The sequence below is a fragment of the Chlorella variabilis genome (assembly GCF_000147415.1).
Source record: "Chlorella variabilis unplaced genomic scaffold CHLNCscaffold_20, whole genome shotgun sequence".
Classification (NCBI taxonomy): Eukaryota; Viridiplantae; Chlorophyta; class Trebouxiophyceae; order Chlorellales; family Chlorellaceae; genus Chlorella; species Chlorella variabilis.
Genome location: NW_005435068.1, coordinates 495,921 through 514,031, shown reverse-complemented (window position 1 = coordinate 514,031; position 18,111 = coordinate 495,921). Strand labels below are relative to the sequence as shown.

General features: G+C 62.1%; 5 protein-coding genes across 5 annotated transcripts; 2 read left to right on the top strand and 3 right to left on the bottom strand.

Moving 5' to 3' along the window:
* Window positions 1-744: 744 nt before the first annotated feature.
* Window positions 745-2,175, bottom strand: CHLNCDRAFT_26494 (hypothetical protein; the record flags this gene model as incomplete). The annotated part of the gene is made up of 4 exons (XM_005844812.1): window positions 745-1,184; window positions 1,371-1,461; window positions 1,658-1,840; window positions 1,963-2,175. The coding sequence occupies 4 exons, from the start codon at window positions 2,173-2,175 to the stop codon at window positions 745-747; spliced, it is 927 nt and encodes a 308-aa protein (XP_005844874.1).
* An 881-nt stretch (window positions 2,176-3,056) lies between these two features.
* CHLNCDRAFT_138388 (hypothetical protein) lies at window positions 3,057-5,261 on the top strand (the record flags this gene model as incomplete). Its single annotated transcript, XM_005844920.1, has 7 exons — window positions 3,057-3,323; window positions 3,423-3,584; window positions 3,698-4,294; window positions 4,399-4,455; window positions 4,693-4,782; window positions 4,888-5,022; window positions 5,154-5,261. 7 exons carry the CDS (start codon window positions 3,057-3,059, stop codon window positions 5,259-5,261), a joined length of 1,416 nt encoding a protein of 471 aa, XP_005844982.1.
* Window positions 5,262-5,339: 78 nt separating this feature from the next.
* On the bottom strand, window positions 5,340-6,788 carry CHLNCDRAFT_36706 (hypothetical protein; the record flags this gene model as incomplete). The annotated part of the gene is made up of 4 exons (XM_005844811.1): window positions 5,340-5,577; window positions 5,737-5,857; window positions 6,162-6,403; window positions 6,588-6,788. The coding sequence occupies 3 exons, from the start codon at window positions 6,786-6,788 to the stop codon at window positions 5,749-5,751; spliced, it is 552 nt and encodes a 183-aa protein (XP_005844873.1). The 3' UTR covers window positions 5,340-5,577; window positions 5,737-5,748.
* A 1,124-nt stretch (window positions 6,789-7,912) lies between these two features.
* Window positions 7,913-15,222, bottom strand: CHLNCDRAFT_54198 (hypothetical protein; the record flags this gene model as incomplete). Its single annotated transcript, XM_005844810.1, has 27 exons — window positions 7,913-8,031; window positions 8,113-8,167; window positions 8,331-8,438; window positions 8,697-8,802; window positions 9,438-9,523; window positions 9,620-9,685; window positions 9,779-9,997; window positions 10,145-10,283; window positions 10,446-10,558; window positions 11,215-11,316; window positions 11,604-11,645; window positions 11,768-11,850; window positions 12,000-12,096; window positions 12,220-12,272; window positions 12,405-12,483; window positions 12,618-12,699; window positions 12,816-12,924; window positions 13,060-13,139; window positions 13,232-13,307; window positions 13,406-13,463; window positions 13,545-13,630; window positions 13,786-13,838; window positions 14,008-14,164; window positions 14,306-14,445; window positions 14,767-14,840; window positions 15,043-15,138; window positions 15,220-15,222. 27 exons carry the CDS (start codon window positions 15,220-15,222, stop codon window positions 7,913-7,915), a joined length of 2,481 nt encoding a protein of 826 aa, XP_005844872.1.
* Window positions 15,223-16,813: 1,591 nt separating this feature from the next.
* CHLNCDRAFT_138386 (hypothetical protein) lies at window positions 16,814-18,030 on the top strand (the record flags this gene model as incomplete). Its single annotated transcript, XM_005844919.1, has 4 exons — window positions 16,814-16,900; window positions 17,029-17,137; window positions 17,364-17,448; window positions 17,607-18,030. The coding sequence occupies 4 exons, from the start codon at window positions 16,814-16,816 to the stop codon at window positions 18,028-18,030; spliced, it is 705 nt and encodes a 234-aa protein (XP_005844981.1).
* Between the last annotated feature and the right edge of the window lie 81 nt (window positions 18,031-18,111).

The following is an 18,111-nucleotide window of genomic DNA, read 5'->3' as shown; positions in this document are numbered from 1 at the left end:
TTGGGGCCGAGTTCCTCCCAAGCCTAGGCCCGGCCGGCGATTGTTCAGCAGCCCCACTTGCCACCATCAAAACCACCAGTCTCGCGAGCCCACACACCTGCGTTGTTGATTAACAGGTCAATGCCAGCACCGGGCCAGCGCTTGGCCACGATGCGCGGCAGCGCCGCCACCTCTGCCTCCTTGGTCAAATCAGCCACCACAGGCAGAAACTCGCCAGCTGGCACGCCCGCGTCCAGCACTGCCTGCTGCAGCTTCTCCAACTGTAGGTGGCAGCAAGAGGGCGGGCACAGGTGCAGGCATGTGAGATACTATAATGACAGGCTGTACGGGAAAGGTGCTGGGTGAGGTGGGCATTACACATAAGACAGACAGCAGAAACATGACACATTAATGGTTGCACCGGCAGCACATGCGGCATTCCACACTCAGTGCCGCATCATCCTCAGCAGCCGAGGCACCTGTGCCTTACGCCGGCTCACTGCCACAACACGCAACCCTGCGACTGCCAGCGAGGTGGCCAATTCCCACCCCACGCCCGAGCCAGCGCCAGTGACAAGCGCCACGCGGCCACGCTGCCGCTCCCAGCCATACGACGCCGCTGCTGCTGCTGCTGCTGGGAATGGAACCTGCATGCCAGGCACCAAGGAGCAAGTGCAACTTGAAATCAAGATAACAGGGCAACGCCTGCTACCCCAAGGTGCTTCTTGATGTCAACAGCCTGCCAGCTATGCAGCAGGTTGCTACTCAACGCACCTGGTCAGCCGGTGGTGAACCAATCTGCAACTGCCCATCAGCAGTGGGCTGCAGCCAGCCCTTAAAGGTGGCTGCTGAGTTGAGCGCGACAGCACCAGGGCTGCTTCGACCCTGGGTGGTGCCTCTGCTACCACTGGTGCCACCACTGCCGCCTGACCCAGGCTCTGCACCCGGTGCTGCCGCGGCAGCCGCACCCGCTGTCACGGCGGCAGCCCCAGCCGCTGCAGCCGCTGGTGCCGTGCCAGTGCCGGCACTCCCCTCCGGGCCGCCGACCTCGCCTGCCAACGCACTCCGGGCCACAGATGCTAGCTGGTGGTAAGCCTCATCCAGATCACTGTTGATAATAATGTAATCGTACAGCCCCGGCTCCTTTGCGCTCTCCAGCTCCTCCTGCGCGTTGCGCAGCCGGGTCGTGATCTGCTCCTCACTGTCTGCAGAGGAGGCGGCCAGCCAGGAAATAGCAGGGGACAGGTTGGCAAAAGCGATCAATTTCTCCACTCCAGCAGCACCAAGAGCTCAACTATTGCTGTTTCTGGATGGCAAACAGCATGTACTGCTGCCGCCACCGCCTGCACGAGTAGGCACCAGTGGCCAGGCCATGTGTGTGCTCTGCTCACCAGTGGCACGGCCACGCAGCCGCTGCTCCAGCTCCGCCAGACTGGGTGGCGCGATGAACACAAAAATGGCTTTGAGGCCTGCCTTGCGCACCTGCAGCGCAAGGGGCAGCACGTGCCGGTCAGAGGCTAGCATGCATGGGGGATTGAACAGAGGCGGAGTGATTTGAGCCGCACAATTGGGCCACCAGGCAGCCAGCAGCGGACAAAGTGTCAGTCACGCCACCTGCCACGCAGGCAGCCCTTGCTTGCTGTGCTGGCCGTTTCCACTGTCCAAGCCATGCACCCACCTGACGCGCGCCTTGCACATCAATGTCCAGCACGCAGCAGCGGCCCGCAGTCGCCACGTCGTGCACCGCCTGGATGGAGGTGCCATAGATGTTCTTGTGCACGTGTGCATGCTCCAGAAACTTGCCGGCTACAATGTCGGCCTCCATGGCCTCATGCGTGGTGAAGTGATAGTGGACGCCATTCTGCAAGAGCACAGTGGCGACGAGGGCGGGGTCGGCCGGCGACGGCACCTGGCCCACGCCGCGGCGTTCTGAAGCCTGGCCCACACCCTCCGCATGCCCTCCACAGCAGAGCCCTCTCTCACCAGTTCACCCTCGCGCGGGGGCCGAGTAGTATGGCTGCAGGAGAAGCCAAACCTCCTGTCCGCTTCCATGAGCCGGTTGATCAGGGTGCCCTTGCCCACGCCACTGGGACCCACGATCACGAGAGCAGAGGGGCGCACAGCCTCCTCCCGCGGCGGCGGGCCCTCGGCCGCCGCCACCGCCTCCCCGGCGGGAACGCTCTGTTCGGCGCCCATGGCGCAGGTGGTGCCCAGGCTGGCAATGTGAAGAGGATGAGGCAGGTCTTGGGGGGACTTTTGCCACGGCCTGCCACGCGTGTCCCCTCGCCTTGCAGAAACTCGCCCCCAAAACACTCAAGAGGCGTTGCCGACGGGAGAAACAAGATCCAGACACGGCAGGACCGCGCCCGGGTGGGTGGGAGGCTGCGGAGCGGTGCCGTGGCGGCGGCGCCATTTGCAAGGGTTAGCCGCGGCAGCCTAGTCACCTTGCTTTGCTGCAAACACGTATTCTTGTGTGTTTATCAATTGCAGCATCATGCTGGCAGAAAAAGTTGATACCACACGCGGCAGCAGCGCTCGGCCACCCATAGATGCGGCGCCGCCCTCGTGCCAGCCGCCATTTGTCTCCCTTCCTACCCACCCTACTATAATCACGCTGTGCGTAGAGGAGACCCCCAGTCATAGAATTGTTACAACCTGCCTGCTGCCATTCTCACTCGGCGCGCTCCAGCAAGGCGCCGCGACGGATGTCGTACTCCCTGGGCGCGTAAGGCGGCATGCGGCAAGGTTGGCCTTGATTGCTGCTGCGTGATCTCGTGCCAGCATCGCATCAGACACCAGCAGGCAATGGCTGCAACTCGCCCGACTCCTGCCCAAGAATGGACAGGCGCCAGCAGCAGATACAGCCGCAGGTCGGCGCCAAGTGGCAAGGCCTGCAAGTGTGCTTGATAGCAAGCGCGCAGCCTTGCTATCAAGAATTTGCGTGCACCTTCCCGCGTCGTCGAAGCACTTAAGCACCTGCTCACTGACACATCTTTGCCCAGTGCATGCTTGTGGCCCGCTGCATGCATGTGGCTGGGCTGACCCTGCAGCTGCTTCCCTGAGCATCCCAGTCTAGCATGAGCTGGGCTGCAGTGGCCAAGACGGAGGCCGTCAAGGCGCCCCCCACCCTTGCCGGCGGCTCGCACACGCGGGTGTCGGTCATAGACGCCAACGCGCTCATTACGCAGCACGGCCTGCTGAGCCTGGCGCTGGCCGACAAGGTAGTGACCACGCCCGAGGTGCTGCGCGAGGTGCGGGACGCGCAGTCTCGCGCGACGCTGGCGGCGCTGCCCTTCGCTATTGAGACGCAGGAGTCGGCAGACGAGTCTATCAGAGCAGGCAAGGTCTAGGGGAGAGTGGTGGATCAAGTGTGTCACTGGGTGGTCTCTGCTGCGGCCAACAAGCGCTGCCACCATCCCGGTCCCCCGCCCGCAGTGGTCAAGTTTGCGCGGGCCACCGGCGACATCCATGCCCTCTCCACCGCCGACATTCGCCTGATCGCGCTGGCGCATGGGCTGGAGGTCGCGGCGCATGGCAGTGGTCATCTGCATGATCTGCCCGAGCTGCCAAAGGTGCAGAAGAAGAAGGTGCACGATGCCAAGCAGGTGCGCACAGGGGTGCTGGGAGGAGCGGGCAGCGCTGCTCGAGCAGCTGCACCATCCTTCGACAGGTTTTTTTGTGTGGCGTTGTAATTGCCGCGCGTCCCCCGCTGGTGCAGCTGCCTGGATGGGGCGTAGAGGGTGGTGAGTGGGCGGAGATTGACCGGCTGAATGAGGAGGAGCTCGCGGCAGCAGAGGCAGCGCTGATGCAGGGTGGCGGCGATGCCGGAGCCAGCCATATCTGCACCGCAGTGCAGCAGCTCAGCCTGGATGATGCTGAGGTGACGGCGGCGGCAGTGAATGCTGGTGATAGCAACGGCGAGGCGCCTTCTGGGGAGAGCGAGGAGGATGAGCAGGAAGGGGAGTGGGAGACGGCAGCCAAGTCGGCCAGCTCCAAGCGGCGGGAGCGGCGCCGGGTGGTGCGGAAGGCGGCGTGGCATGCACGGCAGCAGGCGGCTGCGGATGCAGCGGCTGCAGAAGAGGGAGAGCAGAGCGAGGGCGAGGAGGAGGAGGGCGAAGAGGAGGATGCCTGTTCTCTGGCCAGCGATGATGACGCCACCACGGCCACAGCAGCTCCTGCAGCCGACGAGGCGCGGCACCAACAGAGCGGCCAGCCGGGGCAGCGGGACGGTGATGGCAGCCAGCAGCAGCGACCGTTTGACAGCAACATTTCCATCATCACCGCCGACTTCGCCATGCAGAACGTCATTATGCAGGTGTGAGCAAGTGTGGCCGCGATGGGAACGCACCTGGGGTGGATGTTTGGGCGCCTTCCTGAACGTCCCTGGGTCACCCCGCCTGCTTGGCCCCGCTGTTTCAGATGGGGCTGCGCCTGGTGACGCCCGATGGCCGGCGCATCACACGGCTGAGCCGCTGGGTGCTGCGCTGCACTGCCTGCTTTTTGGTAACCAAGGAGATGGGACGCCTATTCTGCCCGCGCTGTGGCAACGCTACGCTCGACAAAGTGCAGGTCAGCACACGGCAGGCCGAGTGTAGGTTCTGGCTGCCGCAGGGCCTGCGCTGAGTGTTGGCAGAATGCGACTGTGCGAGGACATCTGGTGGCCAGCGCCATCAATCTCTGCCCCCGCCTCGTCTGCGCTGGGGTTGCCTGTAGCTGGTGGTTGGACCCGATGGCTCAGAGCAGTACGGTGTTCGGCGCAAGCACATCTTGCGTGGCACGCGCTTCTCGCTGCCAAAACCCAAGGTGAGAGCCGCAACAACGTGCTGCCAGCCAGGATTGCCGCCAGTTCTGGCCCCCTGCTCTCCCAAACATCCCTTGCCCGCATCGCTCCTCCCCTCCTCCACCCAGGGCGGTCGCCACCACGACCTCATCCTGCGGGAGGACCAGCTGCTGGCCAAGGCGCACCGGCTGCGGGCCAAGAAGAAGGAGAAAGAGGAGCTGGACCCCTTTGCCCCCGAGTATGGCGAGGACACGTGGCACAAGGTGGGACGGCGGTTGGGAGCGCTTGCCACAATGGTGGGGCACGCAATGTGGGTGTGCCCGCTACCCTCTGCCCGCTGGCCAGCTCTCCTCAATCCTGGTTGCCTGCCGTGGACATGCGTCGACGAGTGCAGGCAGCCGGCATGCACCACGGCAGCAAGGGGGCCGCAGCGCTGCTGGCGGGCTGGAAGAACAACCCAAACGAACGCAAGCACATTGCCACCAACCGGCGGCGCAAGTGAGGGCTAGCAGTGGCCAGCGGTGCTCGGGTCCCATGCAAGCATTGTCCTCCTTTCCTGCTGCAACGCAGCCAGTGCGCTGCACTAGAAGGCTGCATTACATGTAACAGGCAACGCATATTTCCTTGCATGCAAAAGTGGTACCGAGTTGATACAGGGAGCAAGTAGGCAGAAGCAAGAACGAAATGATGCCAGCGGGGGTGAGCAACGGCATCACAAAGCCTCAGTTGCTGTTCAGAAACCCCAGTGCCGGCGCATGGGATCAAACGTCTCTGGCTCCTCCTGCTGCTGCCGCTCGTGACGTTCATGCCACCAGAATCTGCAGCAGAGTGGAAGAAGGATGTCACTGGCCGAAAGCTGGCCGAAAAGCTGTCACTGTCTGGTTTCCCCAACGCAAAGCGGCCCACACTAGGCATCGCGCCAGCAGGCAGCCAGGCAGCTGCACTAAGACGCCCCTTCCGTGAAACCCTGCACTCACTCTGGAGGCCACTCACTGCTTCAGCTGCGACAGGATCTGGTTCGACAGGGAGCAGGTCATGCCGCCCCCCTCCTCCAGGTTCAGCGACTTGATCACGCCATCCTCCACCACTGCGGAGAAGCTGCGGCACGGGGTGGGGGGAGGGGGTGGGGGGGGTGGGCAATCAACCAGGCAACGTCCGGAGGGGAACAGAGAACAGGTCAGAAGGGAGGTTCGGAGTACAGGCAGGCTAGGGGCAGCACCTGAAAGCACCAGCCCCCCCTCCCACTCACCGCCTGGTGCGAGGGCCGCCCAGCACCTGTGCCAAACCCTCTGCCTCAAAGCCCAGGGCCTTGGTCAGCTCTGCCTGCACGTGGAGGCGGCAGGAAGAGGGTCAAATCAGCTGTTGACATCAGTTGAAGCATCGACGGTTCGATGCGGGCGACGCAGCACAGCGCCCATGAGACCTAGTGGGCAAGCATGAGCGCCAGGCAACCACGTCGTTCATGCCAGATGCCCCCAAGCCGCGCACCCTGGTGTCCGCCAGCATGACTATCTTGCCGCCTGCATTGTGGGCTTCTCCCCAGGCTCCAACAACGAAGGGGTCGTTCACGCTCACGCACACCACCACCTCTGCCCCCGCCTCCCTCAGCTTCTCACGATCCGCCACATACCCAGGCAGGTGCGTCTGCGGATGGGGCGGTCGGTAGGGTCGTGTGTGGTGTGGGTGCGCGCGCGCGCGTGCGCGCGCGCGTGTGTGTGTGTGGAGGGGGGTAAAGGGGGGTCATGCCAGGGCACAGGTATCTTGCCCAGATGATGACGACAAAACAACGATCCATCCCCCCACCCCCCGCCCCCCACCCGCCTCCCACCTTGCTGCAGCCGGGGGTAAATGCGCCAGGAACGCCAAACAGAATTCCCTTCTTGTTGGAAAACAGCTGCTTCAAGCTGACTTGCTTGATCTCACCATCCTCCAGTTGATCGAGCTTGATGTCAGGGAGAGAGTCGCCCACCTGCACAATACACCAGGCAGCTGCTGGTTGGGCGCCTGCCCACCCGCCCGCCACCCACATCCCCGTTGCCCATCCCAGGCGCGCCCTGGGCCCAATGCACACAAACTGGCGTGGTCTGACCCCTCCGCCAGCTGATCAGCCCGTCGATCGGCGATGCCAAACCAGCAGTAGTGCAGTGGACTTGACAGAGACCGCGACGCTGGGCGCACTGAACTGTTACCCACTGGGACCAGTTATGCGATCGGCACCCAAAGGAGCCCAGCGGCTTCGCTCACCTTGGCCGGCATCGTGTTGGATGCGAGAGTTGGATTGGGTGCGAGATGTCGACGAGGGCCGCTCTCACAAGCGAAGAAGAAGAAGAAGAAGAAGAAGAAGAAGAAGAAGAAGAAGAAGAAGAAGAAGAAGAAGAAGAAGAAGAAGAAGAAGAAGAAGAAGAAGAAGAAGAAGAAGAAGAAGACGAAGAAGAAGAAGAAGAAGAAGAAGAAGAAGAAGAAGAAGAAGAAGAGAATACGCGGGACGCGTGATTTGTACCTCGGCCGTACTGGGAGGAAACGGGGTGTCAAGCCCCTGGCTCCCGTGTGAAAAACAACGAGGGGGAACAAAGGTGCAGGTCAGCCTGGATCGATCAGCCGCCGCCTCTTGACCGCCGCTGCCCGCCTCCCCGCCACCTGCGCCGGCGCCGCCGCTGCAGCTGCTGCTGGTGCCGCAAGAAGAAGAAGAGAATACGCGTGATTTGTACTTCGGCCGTACTGGGAGGAAACGGGTTTTCACTTAATCCCCTGGCTCCCGTGCGTAAAACGAGGGGGAACATAGGTGCAGGTCAGCCTGGATCGATCAGCCGCCGCCTCTTGGCCGCCGCTGCCCGCGTCCCCGCCACCGGCGCCGGCGCCGCCGCTGCCGCTGCCGCCGCCGTGGCCGCCCCCTGCCACTCCCCCTCCCCACCCCACCCTCGAAGAAGAGCGGAGGTGCGCATGTTTACAAAGTACGCTTCGGCCGTACTGAGAGGCCAACGCTTGTACAGGTCAGCCTGGATCGCTCAGCCGCCGCCTCTGGATCGCTCAGCTCGCCTCTGGATCTCAGCCACCCGCGCCGGCGCCGCTGCAGCAGCCGTTGTTGGCGCCGCTGCCGCCACCGCTGCCGGCGCCAAGAACTTGGGGAAGGCAGCACAACTTGTGCTGCACAAGTCAGAGCGACTCCCCCGGCGGCAGGCCCTCTGCGTAGCGCGCAACCTTCATATTGCCACCCTCTTCGTACGCCATCGCGACGTCCCTCAAATCCAGGCCGCTTTTGAGGGCTTCCTTGCCTGCAGTCGCAATGCAAGCAGAGCTCGACGAAACGCAGCGGACAGTGTTTCAGCACAGTGTTGCCACATCACACCACTCACCCGTGCTGACCCAGCGCCCAGCTGGCGGCCGCCGCTTGCCGCTGGGCGACCACACCTGCATCAGATGCAGTAGGCTCTTCTGGGCAGTGAGGAAGGGGATGCCAAATCGCCAGCTCCCGGGCGGACAACAGCACTCGCAACTCTCTGGCATCTCTGCCAGCCATGCAGGCTTGTTGCGGGCCGCAGCAGAGCACCCCGCGGGATGGGCCACCAGGTACCTGTGTGTAGCCAACATAGCCGCCCTCCATCTGTGCCACGCCAGAGTAGCCCGCCGCCTCTAGCAATGCTGCCGCCTCTGCAGAGCCCTGCACGCCGTCGCCGCACATCTGCAAGCAGAGGGAGGTGCCATGGTCACTGTTGGGGGCAACCCAGGGCAAGCACGGGAAGCAGCCCCCAGGCCGGCAGCACACAGCAGCCTGGTTCTACACGCAGCTGGCAGCTTACCACAATAATATTGGTGGCTCGGTTCGGGAACCGCCGAGACACCTGTTGACATCAGGCAGGGTCGCACACAGGCATGAGTGGCACTCCTGAACAGCACGCAGTGGCACGGGAAATGCTGCTGTTAGCGGCAGCAGCCCCACCTGCGCCACAAAGGCGGCACCATCCTCCTGCCCCACGGCAAAGGGCATGTTCAAGGATTTGCGCGGTGGCTTGGTGATGTGGCTTTCCTCGTACTCTCCCGCCGCCCTGCAGGCATTAAGGCAATTACATGATACCTAATTGTGTTGTACATGGATTGCGGGTGCAACGTGGGTTGCGGGTGCATGCAAAGCCTCACCGGATATCTAGCACCGTGCACTGCCCAACCCGGAGTTTCCTCGCTGCCTCAACATCCCCAGTGGCTGCAACCGCACGCACTGCTGCTGGCCTGGCTAGCCTTGGTATCCACCGTACCCAGTGCGTGGCGCGGGTGCCAGGCCTGAAAGAAGGTCTGTTGGCGGAACCCAACGGTGCTTGGGGGAAACAGGCGGGGGGCGCGGGAACCAAACATGGAGCCCCAGTCGGGATTGTTACGTTGCTCCCCCCGATTTTCTACTAGCTGACCCCGGCGGTGGCTCTCCAAGTCGCGCAACCGGTAGTAGAGACGGCCCCACAAAGCGGCCAAGAAGGCGCAGCGCAAGGCTCTGTAGTCACGCAAAGAGCGCGTGGGAGATGGGACTAAACGAGGGCTACCCTGTTCGCAGCAGAGATGATGTGCGCGACGCCCAGCTGGCGCCAGAGGAGCGGCGGCCGGGTTGTCAGCTGTCAAAAGTCACATTTATGAGGAAAAAAGACGGATGGTGCATGACAGAACAATGGCGGGTGTCCCACAGCTCGTTCACAGCTGCAGGCCGTCGTACTTGGCCGATGCCTCGCCCCCCTTGGCTTTCTGCTGCTTGATGTGCGCCAGCGTGTTGATGTAGAATACCTGCAGACAGAAGGCCAAGCAGGAGTGCATAATGCTGCTCGAGCGGCGCGCTGCTTTCCGACCGGACTGGCGATTGCAGCTAGGCTCTGCATGCACCTGGAGCGCCTCGTTGTCCTTGCAGGCATCTGCCGCCATCTCATTGGCCACCAGTTCCAGCAGGCTCTGCAGGGGCAGTGGCACCAGTCAGGCAACCGCGCCACCTCCCGAGCACCAATCACACGCCAGGCTTGCACAGAAGCTGCTTGCCTGCAACACTGCGGTGGTGATGAGCTGGCAACCCTGGTCGAAGAAGTAGAGGTAGTGGTTGAGGATCTCCACAAACAGGGAGGAGGCGGCGGCAGGGCCAGCCGATGCATCAGCGCCCCGTGCCGGCTTCCCTGCCACCGCCAGCTGCTGCTGTGCCGCATTGGCAATCTTCAGCGCGCGCTTCAAGCACGAAAGCACCCCCTGCTCATCCTGCACGGCCTGCTTGCCCTGCACCACGGCAAAGCAAAGCAATGCCGCGGATAAACGAGTTGGTACTATCTCGCAAGCAATGTAGCCCAGCTGGCCTAGCCCAGTGTGGCCTCATCGGCTGGTGACTCCAGGAGGGCGCTGCATGTCAAGTCCCAGGGAACGCACCTCAACTTGCGGTTGCCAGTACAGGTGGCTGCAGGCCAGCACCGCTTGGCACTGGTCAGTACGCTTCAGCAGCTTAGCACAGTAAGAGGAGGCCTTGTGCGCCAGGGCGGCGCGCTCGTCGCCGCCAAAAACATAACACCTGCACGAGGGCAGGGAGAGGACCAGCGGGCGCATGGGCTGTGCTGTCGTGCAAGTCAATAAAAAAAAAGCAGCTGCTAGCAACAATCTCCTGTTGCCAGGAAAGGAGATTGGAGCAGCTGCCCTGCCCTACGACCCCCCCCCCCCCCACACACACACACACACCATACTGTGCCATGCTGCAACCACTTGCCTGTTGAGGGTGCCCATGATGCTCTGCAACGCCCGCACCTCCTGCCGGCTGTCCGGGATGCTCTCCTCGTACAGAATGAAGGCCTGCACAGCCGAATGGCCAACCAATGAGCAAGGCTGGAGGATGGGAGCAGACAACAGCTGCCAGGCAGAATCTGCATCAGCGGCCTGCCTGCTCAAAGAACTCATATGCGGTGACATCCAGGGTGGCCTCCTCTGCAAGGCAGGCAGATCCAGGCGAACTGAGTGAGAAGCAGTTGGAGGGATGATCTTCAACGCAGTCCATCACACCAAAAGGCACGACTGAACCCCAAAAGGTATGATGAAACAAGCAGCTGTTACAGGTGCCGTGCCTGCGCCGCACCTGAGGCGCTGTGGGCGCAGGTGAGGAAGAGCTGCAGTGCTAGCTCGGCAGCAGGCACGTTGGCCAGCTCGGTAGCGGATTGGTGCAGAAACTGGTACCACCGGGAACAGGGCACTCGCGGAGTGTTACCCGCCATCTCAGCTGCAGCCACCTGCCGCACAGTGGCGAGCGCACTGAAGGCCAGCGGCGGCAGTGTGTGCCGCATTCGATGGGGCCCTCCTGACAGGAAGTGACCCTGCATGTGAGGGGACAGTGGGCTGCGAACAGAGCTTGGCAAGACAAAACAAGCTGGAGTGAAGATGAGGATACAGGGACCCGGTCAGACCCACTCCTAACAGCAAACAATGAGAAGTGTTGCGAGCGCACCGATGCCCACCTGTGTCGCCACCAGCATATCATACTGCCCATCCGCGTCGCCTTCTAGTGCCTGCATGTTGTGCACCAGCCGCGCCAGCAGCTGCTGGTCCTCCGCTATGTCCTGCAGCAGGCGACAGACGCGCGCCGGCAGCAAGGAGTATGAGCGGCGCAAGGAACTGTGTGCTTGCGGCAAACTTTGTTCCTGCACCGCTTTACAGACCATGTCATACTTGCCTCATCGTCCAGCTCATCCTGTAGCCCCTCCACATCCCGAACCAGTGGCGCAATGAAGCTGCAGGCGGCAGTTAGGAATGGCCCAGCCAGGAATGTCAGCGAAGACTGGGACAGCAAGAGAAAAAACATCAGATCAGGGAGCAGCTGCTCCACTCACCTGAACAGCATTTCTACCTGCCCAACGGTGGACACCTTGGTGCCGCTTTTCAGCAGCGTCTGTAAGCAGAAGGGGGCCAGGACGACAAAGCACCGTGTGGGTGACCAGCCTGGCATCATAGATGTGATCTTGGAAAGGTCAGCTTCTGGTACATTCTGATCGCCTGCCGGCCGCACTGCACCTGCACAATCTTGGTCGCCATCTCTCGCTTCATGCGCGGTTGCAGCAGCTCCATGACGCTGGGGTAGTGCGCCAGTCCCAGCACTACGTTCATGCAGGTAGACGGGCTGTTTGAGTGGCATGATAACAGGCAGTGATGGTACAGAAACAGCTCCACCTCTGCTCGCCGTTGAGCATTTTCGTTGCTCAAAACAAGCCTGCTTGCCCTTGCACTTACTACCATCCCCACTCACCCGTGACGGCATCGTACTTGTCCAGTGGCGTGGATAGCAGCGCCACCACTTGCTTCTCGGCCTTGCCATCAGTGATGGGTCCGCGGCGCTGGAGGGCCTGTAGAGCAGTAGAGGGGCATGCAGTAATGTGGCATGCTGCCAGAGGACGGCTGCAGGTGACTCGGCTCATGTGGTATGTGGCGTGAACAGGCAAGATATTGCCAGCTGGAACTCAATGCACGTTGTGGCAGGTCTGCAGCACTCGGTCCACAAAGTCCAGCTTGTCGGGGTACACTGCAAGGAAAGAACATCTGTGGCCAATTGGTGCAGGTAGCATACAGAAAGGGGCCAGGAAGGGCAGCACGCACACATCACGGTGGTCATCAAAGAATGGAAGGCCTGCCGCTCCTGCTCATTGGCGCCCACCTGTGCCGCTGAAGCCCAACAGGGCGCTGTACATGGCCGCCACATCGGCGCCGGGCATGTCAGGGTGCTGCTCCACAACCTGCACCGCCTCAGGGCAGACGGCAGGAAGCCTTTGCTCAGCCAGTTGAGCAGCTACAGTCATCAAACAGACAAGGGTGTGCAGGCTGTCGTTATCATACTTGGCACCTGGCCCTTGCCTGCTGCCCACCGCACCTTGAGTGCCACCACGCTCAGCTGCCCAAACGCATCCACCATGTTCATCTCCTCCACAACTTCCTTGTCCCCAGAAGCATAACTGCAGGGGCAGTGCATCAATAGGTGCGCCCTGGATCGCAGCAGCATGACTGAACACAAGCGCTTCCCCAACGAGAGGGGCCAGAGAGGATTCTCTGACAGCTAGGTCCCACTCACTTGGCTAGTCTGTCCATGAGCAGCGACAGCACGATGTGCACCCGCACCCCCGGCTGCAGCTGAGGCATTGCGCCCAGCAGCGACTGAAGTGATCCCAGATGGAACTCGTCTGAAGGACAAGGAAAACACGTGAAAGGTGGCACACGATACGGGCTGGGCAACAGAGCTGACGGAGGTTGTTGAGTTGGAATGCGCAGATGTCCAAAGCCCTGCCATGTGCCTACTCGCTCTTCCCCACCATCACCTGGGAACACCATGATGATGCACTGCATCAGGTACTGCTGCGCAATGTCGTCCCGGCAGCTTACCACCTGCTCCAGCACCCTGCAGCAGTTGGGCCCAGAAACCAGTGCTGGCGCAGGTTTCCTGTGCTGCGTACATCAGGAGGCGAACGGTAAATGGCTACCCTGACCCACCTGGGCAGCACAATGTCCTTATACAGCGGGAAGGTAAGCCCATCCAATTGGGACAGATAGGTGAGATTCTTGCCCACTGCAGAGGAAGAGGATGAAGTCAAGCAAGGATGACAATTGATAGCAGCATGGACAACAAGGAGACAACAACTGGGTGGGGAGACAGATGACGCTCACCAAGGTCTGCCAGCTGCTGGCGCTCCCGCTCGCGCCGCTCTCGATCTCGAGCAGAGCCCTGCAGCAGCGAGGGCAAGAAGCTGAATTGCGGTGCTGGAAAGGGATCTCCAACCTGAACAGTTGACGACATGCCGCTCACCTGGTGCTGCATGCGAACCCAGAGCTTGTTCATCTCTGTAAAATTCACCAGCAAGAACTCGATGGCATCAATCACATTGCCCCCCTCTGCAAAGAAGAGGGTGGCAAGAGCAAACATGGCACACGTTACTCAGTCGGCAATCTTAACGGCACGGCCGAAGAAGCGATGGTGGAAGCTAGGTTAAAGCGCCAGCAACAACAGAAGGGGCTGCAACTCGCGGGCTTGCCCCTTCCTGAAACACTTGCCTTCTCCTTCATACTGCGACCCGGTATCCGGCAGCAGCCCACGCATGACCTGCACCCAAGGCAGGCAGGCAGGTATGAACAAGACGGGGGGTCATGGCTGACGGCATTCTGTGGGTCGCTGCGCCGCTGCAATGATAGTAACAGTGACCGCCTGCCTAGATGCCTTACCAGCCCCCAGGGATGCCCCCCCCCCCCCCTACACACACACACCAACTCACACCCCACCCCCCGCTTGCCAAGGTGCCCTTGCCTGCACTAGGTAGGCACGCAGGAAGAGGCCACGGGTGGGGTGCTGCACGCCCTTGCACATCTCCACCACGTCCCGCAGGATGAGTTTGGCAGGGGCCTCGCCGCCACGGATGTAGCATGCCCCCGCTGCACAGTGGCCCAGGGGAGAACAGCAGGCGGGTCAGAGGCAATGCAGCGCACGACAACAGCAGCAGCATGCACACTGGCAGCTGGCATGTGCAGCACAGATGCAAAGTGGGGCCTGGGGGCAGGCGCCGCGGGGCGTACCCGTGCACAACAGGTATAGGCGTGGCACGATGTTGCCGGCGTGCTGCACCAGGTCATACAGGTCGGCCTGGCTGCGCCCCTTGCCGCTCTCATCACGGAAAAAGATCTGCGGTAGACCATCGAACCAGGCGGCAGACAGGCTTCAATGTGACAACGGGAGCAGCGGGCAACAGCCGGCCACCCTCGCAGCAGTCACGCGGCAGTTGCTGGCTGCGGCCAGAAGCACAACAGTGGCTGCAATCAAGAGGTGCCAAGCCAGGCTAGGCGTGCCTCCAAGTTGCGCAGCTCGTCGCAGGCTTGCATGTACAGCTCGTAGTACTTTTGGGGGCTGCAGTGTGAGGGTTAGGCAAAAAAGGAGAGATGCGCACACACAGCTCGAAATTGTGCAGCGTGGACAAACGGCGAGTGGGCTGGGTTGTTTGAGGTGCCGATGCACCGCCTTCCTTTCCTGCAATGCCCACCTCAGCAGGCTGGTGCGAAGCTCCCCCAGCAAGGCAGCCGAGTAGCGCAGCGCCTCCTTCATGTTGTCATCGTCCTGCTCGAGGGTGCAGCGAGGCGAGCGTGGTGGGCGGTGGCACAAAGCAGGAGGTCACCGGATTGGCGGTCTTGCAACCTGGCTTGTTTGCTGAGCCCTACATTCCCCTCCCATGCACATTCCCTCATTTCTGCGGCTGGACATTCATCTAGTGCAGGCAGGGTGATCCGGCGGCAAGCGGGCGGCGGGCGCCACCGCTCACAATGGCCTTGCGCAGGTAGAAGCCGTGGCGCTTGACTGCGTTGCTGGCGTCCTTGAGCCATGCCTTCTGCTCCTCGGGCAGGTAGGTGGGCTCAACCTGCAGCACAGGCGTGAGGCGGTCTGCAATCGCAGTGGGGTGTGCACCTCCCTGGCAGTGATCTGAGACCCCAGCACCCACCATGGTGGCCCCAACGCACCAACCAACAGCACCGAGACAGCAAAGGGGCCGCCGAGTTCCTCGACATGGGGGCGCCGATGCCAGGCTTTCCATGCTGGGCGAGGCGACCGTCTGTGAGCCGTTCACCTTTTCAACAACACGCTAATCGGTCCCCCGCGACCTGCCCAGCATGCCTTGGGCTCCTCTGTCCCATCACCCTTGTTGAGCATTCAGCTTCAGCTCTGGCGCAGGACAGGCTGTCTTTGAACGCTATCGGGCGTGATTATTCAGGCTTGGCCATCGCTGCCCGAAATCTCCACTTGACGGTGGCTGCGACCAGACTCGACCACTTTTTCTGGCGAAGGAGGAAGCCCTCAGCAGCAAACACATGGCAAGCACAAGTAGGCTGGGAGATGGGACCAAACTGGGCCCACTGGGTGGCACACTCGGCAGCCAGCCGCCGGCCCCTGGGTGCCGCTGCCTGCTGCTGCCGCGACCCCACACCTGCTACTATCCCGCCGCTTGTCATGCTGCAGACACACCTGCCATGCGGCCTGCAGCAGGTTCGTCCAACAATCTGCAAGCCATGCACCTGGGGCCGCTGCCGAGCCCGGCGTCTAACCTGACGCCGGCGCAGCAGCAGCAGCTAGCGCGGCAGCAGGCAGAGATGGCGGCAACTGGCGCCACCAGGCCCATCCCTCAGCAGCAGCAGCAGCAATTGTACACTATGCAACAGATGATGATACACCAGCAGCTGGCAGCACAGCAGTTGACGGGGCGAGCGCCCAGCCCAGGTGGCGGTCCCATGGTCTCTGCTGGGAACGGGAGCATGGTGAGGTCGTCACCCTAGTGCGTTGGCCCTTGATGCCGCTGCACATTGCTCATTCGCATGTGGCTTCCGCGCAGGTGATCACGGTGTCCTCTTCGCATCCAGTCACCAATCAGCCAGTGATGCACCAGTTTCCTTTGCCACCGGAGTTTGTGGCAGAAAAGCGGCTGGGTGAGCCCACCGCACGACGCCCCTTCGCCTTGCGATATTTCAATCCCCCTTGCCACCGTCGCGCTGCTTGCCTTGTGTTGCTGATATGTGGCCCTGGCATGTCCTCCTTGTCACAGTCATACATCAGCACTTGGCCAACCCTGTCCATGGCCAAAATCTAGTGTTCAACGAGTTCCTGCGCTGGGGTGAGTATCGGGCCTACTTGGACTGCATTAATGAAAATGGGTCAGATTCAGCGACAAACAAGGGGCGGCCAGGGAACGCGTCACCACCTTGTTTTCTCGCATGCATTGCATTGCAAAACTGCTGCTGTCCAGTACATGTATGCCTCATGCAGATTCAGCACGAAAAGGCGCTGCAACGGCAGCCGGTGGCGCACAACCCTCCGCAGCATCCTCGGCGCCTGCCGCCAAGCGCCCCAAGGTGGACTCCGCACCGGGGATTGCGCCACGCCCAGGCGCCGGGCCACTCCCGCAGCAGCAGACGCTGGCAGCCATGATGGCGGCGGGTGGGCGGCCGCCGCTGCCGCCAGGCATGGCCATCCCGGGCATGGCTGTTCCCCACTTGACAGCGACACAGGCAGCAGCAGCAGCACATGCACGGCTCCAGGCCAGCATGGTGCAGCGCCGCGCACAGTTCCAGCCCATCGTGCGGCCCTCCACAGAAGATGAAAAGCAGTTTGTGCCCAAGCCGCGGCTGCAGGTGGGTGGGCAGGGGCAGAAGGGCACCGCTGTGCCTTGCCAAGCTGAATAATCAATATACAGGATGGGAGCTGTGCGGCCTGGTTGCACACCAGGTGCGCTTCTGTGTGTGCCGGCCACAACCTGCAGGCGCTGGTGAAGCAGGTGGGGCAAGGGATGCAGATTGCCAATGCAAAGGCCACGGATGATGCGGACGAGGCTCTGAGGGCGGTGGCAGAAGACTTTATCAGCGGGGCAGGTGTGCCAGCTGTGCCTGTGCGCCGCTGAGTCGATGCCGAGGCTGTGCCACTGTTCTTGCGGCGCAATGACAGAAATGTTCTTCAGGCCAGCTGCAAACCTTCTGAATGGCTGGGCTGCAGCATGCATGCCTGGTGACGGCCCCACCCTTCGTTCTCACTTCCCAGCCCCGTTTCTCACCAACCGATGTGTGCCTGCCTGCCGCTCCTCCCTCTGCTGTGGTGCAGTGTCGTTTGCGGTGTCCATGGCGCGGCGGCGCAAGGCGGAGGAGATTGAGCCAGCTGACCTGCTGCTGTACCTGGAGCGCACGTGGTGGGTGGGATGGGGTGGAGCGAGGCGTGCAAGTTGGCGTGCTGTGCTAACGGCACTAAGGATTGCTTGGCTGCTGCGCGGGGCTCCTGTCGAGCAGCACGGACATCACAAGGGTGCCTGATACAACAGGCGCTCTCTATGGCCCCAACCTGCTGCAGGAATATCCAGGTGCCCGGCTTCTCTAGCAAGGATGTTAAGCCGTACACGCGGCTGCAGCCCAGCATGGACCATCAGCGCCGCATGGCAGCGGTGCGCAAGGCGATGGCGGCCGCCGCCAGCAGCAGCACAAAGGATGGGGGCGTGGCTTCGTCAGCGGCGGTGGCGGCAGGCGTTGGAGCACCGGCAGTTGCCAATGGCGTTGCTGGGGGGCAGGCACCAGCAGAACCCGGCGCACGGGCGGCTGAGCCCGAGCCTGCCGCCGCCACAGCAGGCGACGGCGGGGATGGTGGTGCAACAGGAGCGGCGGAGCGCTCGCCAGCGGGGGGCAAGACCAGGGGCAAGGCACCAGGGAAGCAGCAGCAGGCGGCAGAAGATGTTGATATGCCCAACTTGGATGCAGCAGCCGCCGATGGCGAGCCTTGATATCGCCGCATTCAGTTTTGAGCACCGCTGCCCTTTCCGTCGCTGCTGCTGCAGCTGCTCCGCCCCCACTTTGCGCTGCCG